General features: G+C 43.1%; 1 protein-coding gene across 1 annotated transcript; it reads left to right on the top strand.

Moving 5' to 3' along the window:
• The first annotated feature begins 5,156 nt into the window (after positions 1-5,156).
• LOC133216434 (2-oxoglutarate receptor 1-like) lies at positions 5,157-10,688 on the top strand. The gene is made up of 2 exons (XM_061361123.1): positions 5,157-5,870; positions 8,577-10,688. Exons 1-2 carry the CDS (start codon positions 5,835-5,837, stop codon positions 9,621-9,623), a joined length of 1,083 nt encoding a protein of 360 aa, XP_061217107.1. The 5' UTR covers positions 5,157-5,834; the 3' UTR covers positions 9,624-10,688.
• The last annotated feature ends 392 nt before the right edge of the window (positions 10,689-11,080 follow it).

Genomic DNA, 11,080 nt, shown 5'->3' on the forward strand with positions numbered 1-11,080 from the left:
GGGATATTTAGAAACTTCTTTGTCTTGAAATGGTGGCTGTTTGTTCGTACCCTTTACTTTTACATCTTGCAGACTTCAAAAGATTGTAAGGTCCTGGAATCAAGCAGGTTGGAAGGGACATCGGGAGGCCTCCAATTGCCTGCTCAGAGCAGGTTTGGCACTAATTTCAGGCCAGATTTCTCAGGGCTGTGTCCAGCTAGGACTTGAAAATCCCCAGGGATGGCACCTGCACGGCCTCTCCAGGTGGCCTGTTCTACCACCTGCCTGTCTTGATGGAGAAAAGTTTTTACTTGCCATGCACTTCCCACAAAACTTGCCTGGATGATATTTTAGTTTTTAACTGAAAAAAGACAGCAACAGAGGGAATAAGGGAAAACACAGGCCTTTGTGAACACCAACTGGCCCATGGGCAAGGGAAGAATGCGCAAACGCCAGCAGACTGGCTCAGGCACTGCTCAGGACCAAGAAATGTTTGACAAGAGGTGACTGTCACACCTAGATCTGTACTGCCATCTACTTTTCCACTAAGCACACTCAGTGTTTGGCGACTGGTGTTTGTGCTGGGTAAGGGTGTTATATGCAAGATCTTTATTCTCATCATCCAATGAAAGGACACAAGGACAAAAGTAGTCCGTGGTAGTGTCTGCTTTTTGTCCAAGCTAGCCTTCACATATTGTGAGAGGGGCTTCCTGAACTTCAATTTCCTCCCTTCCCAGTGAGATCCATGCTTCAGTTCCCTGCCTATCTGCTGGTCACCTCTGTCTCCTTCTTGCCTTTCCTCATTCATGCTGTCCTTAACTACTATGAGCTGGGCATGTAAGTAACTCACACTGCAAACCCAATAAAAGGAAGGGGAATGAGGAAATAACTTTGAAGGACTCAGCTGAGCTTCAAAAAGACCCATCAGTAACACCCACCCTCATCAGAACTCACACCCTGAAAGATAAGAGAAACCTTCAGCAGGTTGTAGGACAAACAAGGCAGGAGGATTTTCTCAATGCTGTATCAGAGATAGATAGAAAAAAAATGTCAAACTCTTGAAAGCTGAATTGAAAGCAGAGAATAAAACCAAGAAGAATGAACTTCTAGTCAAGACACAGGCTGTGGGCCCCTGGGTGTGATATATGATAACCAATCCCTGAAATACATGTTCTGCAGTAGTTGCCTAATTTGCCATAGCACTACAATCCCACTGAACCTGAAGTACTACAAATAAAACATACCAAAGACTAATGTACCAACTGCATATCTTCTTGTGCAAGAGCCCATGGGTATTTTCAGCATTCTCCAATTATGTTGTTGTTTTTATCCACTTCAATAAACAATTACAAAACATGGGAAAATAAGCTGTAAATAGACACATGTCTTCAGAATGTACACATCTGTCTTTCAGAGCTGCCATGCACAGGAAAGGTGGGCATCTATTCAGGTCCTGCAGGTACACCAGCACTCCCCTGGGGACAAAGGTGTAATACCAAGAGAAAAAACAGAGGCATTGGCATCACATTTTAGCAGTCTGAGTTTCCGGCTGAGCACTGGAAGGAAGTAGTGCAGGAAAGGGAATGAATGGCCAGAAGAACGCATGGTCTAGATGCTTCAGTGATGAAAACTGCCGAGCTGCCAACTCCCATGGAACAACTGCACCCTGTGAATACTACACAGAATCAAAGGAAAAGGAAAGTGTTCCTAAAGGAGAAACTGGGGGTGTGAATGAAGACGTATGCATGCTTTGTGCATGTTTTAAATCACCTTGATGACAATCAGTGAATACATTTCAGTGGCAGGCCTTTAAAACGCCTCCACTGCATGTATAAAAACTGTCATGTTCTAACCAACAAGGCAAATGGGAGGAAAAATAATGGGTTGGAGCAACCCAGATGCTATCATAAGATATCCTAAGCTACCAAACTCATCGGGAAGAAGTACTAAAGGTGACAGGATTATAATTTTTAAATACTTCCACAAAAAGGTAAGAGCCATGCTAAATGGGCTTCTCTCTCCTTATAGCAGAGACACGTATCAAGAAGTTGAAAGGGTGGAAGCACAAACTAGAGTCATATTAAGTCTAAGGACATGATTTCAACTGCGGGCATGATTCATCTTTGGAACAGGCTATCAAAGGAATAAGGATTCTCTTCAAATCAAGATTTTCTCCAATTAAAAAAAAATGAAAGGAATAAAAAAAAAAAAAAAGCCAAAACTGGCACTGAATACAAGTTACTGGGAATTCTGAGCTAAATCCTATGGCTTGAGTGTACAAGACCTTGGGGATACAACCCTTTACCCTTTAGACTGGGTTTTCTAGAGGTCCTTCCCTTTTAATCTCTCTTCCAAAGTTGCATCATGGTATCATCTCATGCTGTTCTGTGACTGTGCCAATATTTTTGCAAAAGAAACTCAATGTTGGTTTAAAAATTCCAAAGCCAAAGAATTTGCCATATTAAAAGGGGGGATTTGTTTTAATAGCTACTAAACAGCTGCCAGCCTGGATTGGCATAACTAGAGCTATGCTGTTGCCAGAAGTCTCTTCCCATGGATGTGACCATGGCCATCATCCGTTCCTGCTTAAATCTGTTCTCAAATAAACTAACCAGAGAGATTTCCTAAAGCCTCAAAAGTCTTTCAAGGCATGTGACAACACCTCCCAGTACTCTAATTCATTCCTGAAGCTATTTTTCACCTCCTCACAATTTATCAAATTCTTTTCCTGAACTGCAAACACCAAGCCTGAGATGACATATTCAAGTAATAATCTTGTTTTAATATAATTTGAATTATAATGGCAGAGCAATATCCATTCTTACTCAAAAATACCATACCAGAGCAGACAAATACCAAACAATTCATAAAAAGAACCAAAACAAACAAAAAAAACCCACAAAAAATGAGCAATAAATTTTATATCCTTTATAGATTTGACAGGAACTTACAAACAAAACGCAGAAAAATCTTCACTTATGTTTGCAGGGATAAACTGGCACTTCTGAGAGCATCAGCTTCACACCCCTGGTCTGTCCATGACTCTCCACATGCCCTTTGCAAAGGTGATTTTGCAGATTGTCCGTTTTCCATGATGCAGAGTACTGAAATTAAGACTATCTGGTAGCTAGTCACACAGTAAAAAGTGGTTTCAACTCTTTCTCTAAAGAATGGTGGCTTGTATTAGCTGTTACTCAGGGATATGTTGGCAGCTGCCAGTTTGTTTCTGAATATTTGTATTTAGAAGTCCAAAAGTAATGTTCACATACAAGGAAGCCAAACTTACACCACAAAGAGTTAAGGAGAACAGATTGCGTATGACCAGTAAGCTGAAAGTCATTCATGTAAAGATGGCAAATAATGAAAACATCAGGTGAAGAAACAGGACAGACATTTTAAAAGATATATTTACTAAATAATTTGAGTCTGATTCACCATTACATTACACAGTACGTAATTGCTCATGTTTCCAAGTTCACATCTCTTATCATTATGAGAAAGTAAATAATAGCTTCAAATGAGAGCTGAAATTAACTTCAGTGTTGGAAAACATTCAAGTTCTTTCCAGCCTCATCTAAACATTTCCCTCTCAAGATAATAACTTTCCTATCTGTTCATAAAAGTTTGTAAATATTTAATTTAAAATCAAATCTGGAATGCTTATGTTTTTGAAAGTGTTTTCTTCAGGGGGAAAGAAATAGGAAAAGAAAAAGAGAAGCATGCAACTCCTGTAAAGATCACCACATTGAAACAAGGTCAAAGTCAATGGAGCACAGTTAGTCAAGAGCCAAAACCTGTTGAAAAGCAAGAGGGAGGGAAGATTAAGCAAAATGTGTAAATAGTGGCTCAGCTAGCACCATACACAGGAAAGCTGAGTCAACCCATAAAATCTTTAACTTTCACACCATAATTACCCTGGCACCTTTGGATAAGCCCATGCTTCTCAATTCAGTGTGCAAAGCAAGTAAAATACCTGTTGTAGGGCAACCCACAAGGTGTCTGTGCCCTTCTTCCCTCTCCAAAAAGAGAGGAGATTCCTGCTGGTTGGCCACCACATTTAAGGAAGTACTGGTCTGTCTTCCACTTTATTACTTGGATATTAAGGGACTTCAAAATGCTGGAGGGAAGGGATGCCACCCAGAGCAACCTCAACATGCTTGAGAGGTGGCCAATGCCAAACTCATGAAGTTCAATAAAGCCAAGTGCAAGGTCCTGCACCTGGGTTTGGGCAATCCCAAGCACAAGCACAGGTTGGGTGGAGACTGGATTGAGAACAGCCCTGAGAAGCACTTAGGGTGCTGGTTCACACTCAACATGACCCAGCAATGTGCAAACACAGCCCAGAAATCCAACCTTTTTCTGGGCTGCATGGTGACCAGCAGGTCAGGGAGGTGATTCTCCCCCTCTACTCCACTCTTGAGACCCAACCTGCAGTGCTGTGTTCAGGTCTGGAACCCCCAGCACAAGAAGGATGTGGACCTGTTTGAGAGGGTCCAGAGGAGGGACATGAAGATGATCAGAGGGCTGGGACACCTCTTCTATGAAGACAGGCTGAGAGAGTTGGGCTTGTTCAGCCTGGAGAAGAGAAGGCTCCAAGGAGACCTTAGAGCAGCCTTCCAGTACCTAAAGGGGGCCTACAAAAAATCTGGAGAGGGACATCTTACAAGGGTCTGTAGTGATAAGACAAGGCAGGAAATGATTTAAGATGAAAGAGGGTAGATTTAGATCAGATATTGTGTAGAAGTTATTTACTGTGAGGGTGGTGAGGCACTGGCACAGGTTGTCCAGAGAAGCTGTGGATGCCCCATCCCTGGCAGTGTTCAAGGCCAGGTTGGACAGGGCTTTGAGCAACCTGGTCTAGTGGAAGGTGTCCCTGCCGACGGCAGGAGGGTTGGAACTGGATGAGCTTTAAGCTCCCTTCTCACCCAAACCGTTCTATGATTCTGTATTTTCTTCATTCCTTTGACCTCTGCACAAATCACTTCAGGAGAAATGAGTATTGCCCATGTAATACGGTCAGGATGGTTTGTGCATCAGCCAATTCCCCTCTCCAGGAAAGCCCTTGTCCAGCCAGGTTGACCTAACAAGCACATGGTTTTAGATACTATCCCAGCCACAAGACCCTGCTTGTGCCCTGACTGTGCAATTCTTGCTCTTCTCAAAGTCAGGTCCCTCCCTGCAGAAATGGCAGCTGATCCCACCAACCTCCCAGTTTGGAGCTCTTGGGTACCTTCGCCCTCCTTGGGATGCAAGTGGTTGATTGTGGCTCCTAGCATCCACCAAGCCCTCTGCAGTGCAGTTTCTGCCAATTCAAAACACTGCTCACTCCTCACCTCTCTCCCCATCTTCCACCTTTCCCATAGTGTGCGCTGGCACTCAGGGAACATATTCCTTCAGGCAAACACTGCAGTGGTGCTGCTTATCCCTGCCTGAGTGCTGCTGACCTTCCTCTCTCACTGAAGGCTGGAAGCACCTGTAACAAACCATTCCAGCCAAATGGTACCGGTTACAGGCAGTCCCAACCGACTTTGTGAGTGACATAGGGCAGGTCCCCACATCCCATGCAGGTGACAGGCCAGACAGAAGATAACTGACAGCAGCACGGCCCCTCCACGGGGGACGTAACAGCCAGCCTGCAAGTAGGCAAGAGGAGTCAGAGCTGCTCTTGCTCAGCACCAAGGAGCCCAGACTGCATTTGTGTGGCAGAGACCTAGGAACAGAGGCAGAGCATTTCCCCAACCTGCTAGATAGCCTGGGCTGATTGCTCTGGCTTTCCTAGAGAGTCTCACTGCACAAACCTGTGGAATTTAAAGGCAAACTCTGCCAGCTGGAGTAGGGTATGTAAGGAACAGGCTATGAAGAGGAAAGAAGACAACACCAAGGATTTACAGGTAAAATGCATATTTTGATTTAAAGATGTGAACTTAGAGGCAGGGCAAAGTGGAGAGAGTTGAGCAAAGGGTTACAGGATGATGCAAGCATAGAACAAATAAAACTTACCTGGGATGCATTCAATACTCAAGTTAAATGCACATACTCTTTCCACATGGAGACACATCCTGAATTATAAAGGGTAAGGGAAGGAGGTCTCATATCTTCATCTCTAAATATATCATTTGTGTCTCTTAAATCTGAGCCAGTGGAAGAGTCAAACACTGTGAGCCAAATCCTATTTAATTTATTCAGCAACACATCTGTGTGAAATATGGTCCAATTACAGGCATTAGGTTACTTTGCCACGGCTGCAGCCATTTGGCTTTTATTTCCAGCAGGCTCTAATTAAATTATCACAATGCAGGAGCAGACAAGTTTCCCTTATACGTGACTGCAATTAAAGACATGCAATCACAACATTTTTTAAAGTGAGTTCAATCAATTGGTTACAGTAAAGAATACCATGTAATAGAGCAGTGACTCCACCATTAAGACTGCAAGAGGGTTTCTATTTCAATATTCTAGTTCCCTTTTATTATGAGTTCTGCTCCTGGATAATTTATTTAAAGTTCATTAAGTGTCTACAGCATATATCATTTACCCTCAGCTTGGGCTGCAGAAGTCCCATTATGGCCAATTACTTAGTGTGATAAAATCTGCCACAGTACAAACTCTGCCTTAATTAGATTTAAGTTTCTTCTAAATTCTATTTGTAATTCAGACAGCAGAATAATAAGCAAACAACGAAGAATTGTTCTCTCCTTTCTTTAGTCCCTGTGGTAACCTGTTAGGTTGTATGCAATCTCAGGGCAGTGTAGAACCAAGACCCAACACCCCTGTGCTTTTCTTACAGTATTTCTCCCCACTTCCCAATGCAGGGCTTGGGGGGTGGCCTGGCCTGTGAGTGAGTTCCTTGACCCAAATACAGCCCTAGCCTCACCCATAGCAAAGGAGATGGCTCTGAAAGCACCTCATAGCATGTGTCTCTCTATAGAGTGCTGAGTGCCACTGCCATGTTCTTCCATCATCATAGGTATTTGCTCTCCAGCCCCTATAGCTTTGCTGCAGCAGCACACTGGCTGGTGGAATAAAAGCTGATGACAGCCCTACAAAACCACAAAGGAAGTGATGTGGGGAGCAGCACCCAGCCATGCCCTTCAGCTTTCTTAATAGCTATGCACTGTAAACACTGAGGCGTGCACAGCACTGGTGCTTCCAGAGTCAGACAGCAAGCTATAACCTGATACTGCAGGATGGGGCCTTTGCTGTTAGCTGGGTTAACCATTAGCCACACCAGATGCTTCAAGTTTGTTTGGGGATACCATAGTACCACTGTATTACCTCTTTACTGAATTATAGCCACTGGATTTACTCAAGCCATCCCCTGTACCATCTCCAGCCATGAAAAGAGGTTTGAAGCTGTTTTGCTCTTTAAAAACAAATGCCAGTGTTTGGCATGCATCTCCTCAAGCTCCAGCTTCAGTTTTCAAAGCATTTTAAATATGTTTGAACCAAATGTTCTACACAAATCTGATTTCAAATCCTGCAACCTGTCTCTGTGTAATCCCACAACTGAGTGAGGGTAGAAGCTATATCAAGAAAATTCAGAGTAGAACAGGAAATAGAAGTGGTGATTCAGTAGGATCCATTTTAACAGATCCAGATTACAGTAATTTGAGGACGGGACCATCCTGTGAGAAGTTATATTCCTATGGAAAAAAAATGTGCTAGATACTTATTAATTTTTTTTCCATCAAAACGTTTGCTCCACTTTAAAAAGAAAGGTGGCATTCACACAAATGCATGCGCTGCATGCCATGTTAGTGGGTTTTTTTGCCATGTGCTTCACTGGCCCCATATTTTCTGTTGTAGAGACTATATACTGGGCTACCTTTACTTCCCTTGAATCCTGCTCAACTCCCACATTAAAGCATGCAACTGGCTGCTTTGTAAAGTTGGATGCATTTATTCTCATCTTTCAGAAAACTTCTACCACTAATGTCAATGCAAACCACCATTTTACAGGGTGAGAAATTTACATAGCAGCTAATGACAAGCCTAAAAATAACCTATTTCTTTGCAACATCAATCTTGTTAGTGAACTAAAAGAATGAAGTATTCCTCTATCAGTTGTTTCCAAGGAGCAAGGAGAAAAATGTGAACTGACTCCAGTATCAAAAAGAATATGAAAACATTTCAATATCTGCCTTGTTTTCCACTTAACTGACAAGGCTGCAAGTAACTTTCACGGAGAGTTACGTTCTGGACATTCCTCTCTGTAATTTTGGTCAGTAGCACAACATGACTGTCTTGACTCCTTATGAGAGCAGAAAGTGAACTTTATATATCAGGGGGCACACATCACACACTGTAGGGCTGGGAATCCCTTATATTACAGCCTCACTGTGTCTGTGCAGACCCTTCCCTGAAAATATGCATTTTAAAATAAATTTGTACCTATCTCTACCTAGATTTGATAAAAGGCCGCTAGCTCAGGATCAATTCCCATCAAAGCAGCAAGACCTTTCCTTATTCAATAAAAGGACTTTAATAGTGGCACTAATGGGAAGTTAAAAGAAAAGATCTGGTTATTAGTTGTTTTTAATGACCTATGAGAAGGTCTTACCTGCCAGAGAACACTAAACATTTTTCTCTTTCTTAAGCACCAAGGGAAAAACATGAATGCAACAAATGACAACTTAGCCAACCCCACCACCTGGCAGCATGCTGAAGGTGATTTTCTCAACTGCACTGATGTGCAAGTTGGTCTGAAGACTTTGTACCTCCCCATTATGTACAGCATTACCTTCCTGGTGGGCTTCCCAGGAAACGTCATTGCAATTTGTGTTTACAGCTTCAAGATGAGACCTTGGAAGAGCAGCACCATAATCATACTGAACCTTGCACTCACAGACCTGCTTTACCTCACCAGCCTGCCCTTCCTGATACACTACTATGCCAATGGGGAGCACTGGATCTTTGGTAACTTCATGTGCAGGTTCATCCGCTTTGGCTTCCACTTCAATTTGTACAGCAGCATCCTCTTCCTTACCTGTTTCAGTGTCCTCCGCTATGTTGTGATTGTCCACCCTATGAAGTTCTTCCACATCCAGAGGAAGCGGTGGACAGCAGTGGCTTGTGCAGCCATTTGGGTGATCTCACTGGCAGTTGTCATCCCCATCAACTTCTTAATCTCTTCAAAAGAGGAACAAAACAGATCCTTATGCCTTGACCTTACCAGCTCTGAAAACCTGGGCACAATCAGGTGGTATATCTGGCTGCTGACCAGCCTGGGCTTCTTCTTGCCCTTGCTGACTGTGACTTTGTGCTATGTGCTCATTATTTACACCTTGGTTACTGGGCCCCACACACGGGCTTGCTACAAACTAAAGGCTCGCAGACTTGCCATTGTCCTCTTGGTGGTCTTCTATGTGTGCTTCCTCCCCTTCCACATCTTCCGTGTGGCTCGGGTTGAACTACGGTTGTGTCCATTCAGCTGTCACATGGAGAAACAAATCCACTCTGCTTATATCATCTCTCGGCCACTGGCTGCACTCAACACATGTGGAAACCTCCTGCTTTATGTCGTGATTGGAGGTAACTTCCAACAGGCCATGCTCTCTCTTTCAAGATGTAAGTGGAACAAATACATCCAGCAGACGGGGAGCAACAACTACCTGACCAAGTCAGAAATCACATTAAAATTATGAGATAATCCCTTGAAGAAAATCCCAGGCTTTGGTGCTGTAAGGTCCTGGAAAGGCAGGTGTGTTGATATGGTAGCAAGAATTGCAACTGGCTTCCTCTCCCTCCTGTAGAACACTTCTCCAAAAGGGAGCAGGTTTATATATACCTCTATTAGCAACCAAAGAAAGAGGAGTGAAAAGATTAGTAAGCCTCCTTGAAGGTGAAATCTAAAACCAACCAGCCCAACTGTTTCCAAAATAATCTGGGAAACAAAGGGTGCTCTCACTCCAGGCTTTGCATTTGCTTACAGAAACATGGAGAGCTTAGTACAGACACGAGAACAACTTCCATTGATTTCATTGTTGTCACTGATGTACTGCTTTGTTTATCATAGCCAGAGCAAAACACAGCAGATACTGTCACGGTTGCTGAAACCCTGAATTACCTAGAAGGCACCTAGATAAATCATCTCTTTTCAAATTAGATGGACCTGATGTACTTCAGCATAGGGCACTAATGAACTGAATGGTGAAACCTCAGAGGTGGCCTAGGGGAGAATGAGAAGAGTACCAGAGGAGAACATACATGGTGAATACAAGAAGGCATAGATACATATATACTCTTTCTCAATATGTATATATTCTACTCTGTTCTCATGAGACCCCACCTGCAGTACTGCATTAAGCTCCGGAGCCCCCAACACAAGAGGGACACGGATCTGTTGTAGCAAGACCAGAGGAGGCCACAAGGATGCTCAGAGGACTGGAGCACCTCTCCTATGAAGACACACAGAGAAAGTTGGTCTTGATCAGCATGGAGAAGAGAAGGCTCCGGGGAGACCTTAGAGCAGCTTCCAGTACCTAAAGGTGCCTACAAGAAATCTGTAGAGGGACTTTTTTACAAAAGCATATAGAGATGGGATGGGGTGGGGGGAATGGATTTAAGATGAAAGAGGGTAGGTTTAGATTGGACATAAGGAAAAAGCTCTTCACAATGTGGGTGGTGAGACACTGGAACAAGTTGCCCAGAGAAGCTGTGGCTGTTCTGTCCTTGGAAGTGTTCAAGACCAGGTTGGATGGGGTTTTAAGGAGCCAGGTCTAGTTGAAGGTGTTGGAATTAGATGGTCTTCAAGGTCCCTTCCAACCCAAACCATTCTATGATTGTAGGATTCTATAATATGTATTTATGTATATAGAAGTGTGTGTGTATATATATATATGCAAAAAATGGAGAAATAATAAATCAACAGTCACATTAATGTCCATCTCAGAAAAATACTGAAACAGACAATCAGATTATGTCTATAGAAGATGAATACAGATGAGTACCAGACACTATGGATCTATCCATACATATGATCCCAGATCAGTCTGATTTCCTACTACAACAAATTAACAGGCTTGTAGATGAACTCCAGAAGAAGATTTGACACTGTCTGAGATAGCACGCTTGTGTGTATGCTAAGGAAACAGTCTGGAAG

The sequence above is a fragment of the Neopsephotus bourkii genome, unplaced genomic scaffold (genome assembly GCF_033783945.1).
Source record: "Neopsephotus bourkii isolate Nb327-2 ecotype Australia unplaced genomic scaffold, CSIRO-AGI_Nbou_v1 NB_1052, whole genome shotgun sequence".
Classification (NCBI taxonomy): Eukaryota; Metazoa; Chordata; class Aves; order Psittaciformes; family Psittacidae; genus Neopsephotus; species Neopsephotus bourkii.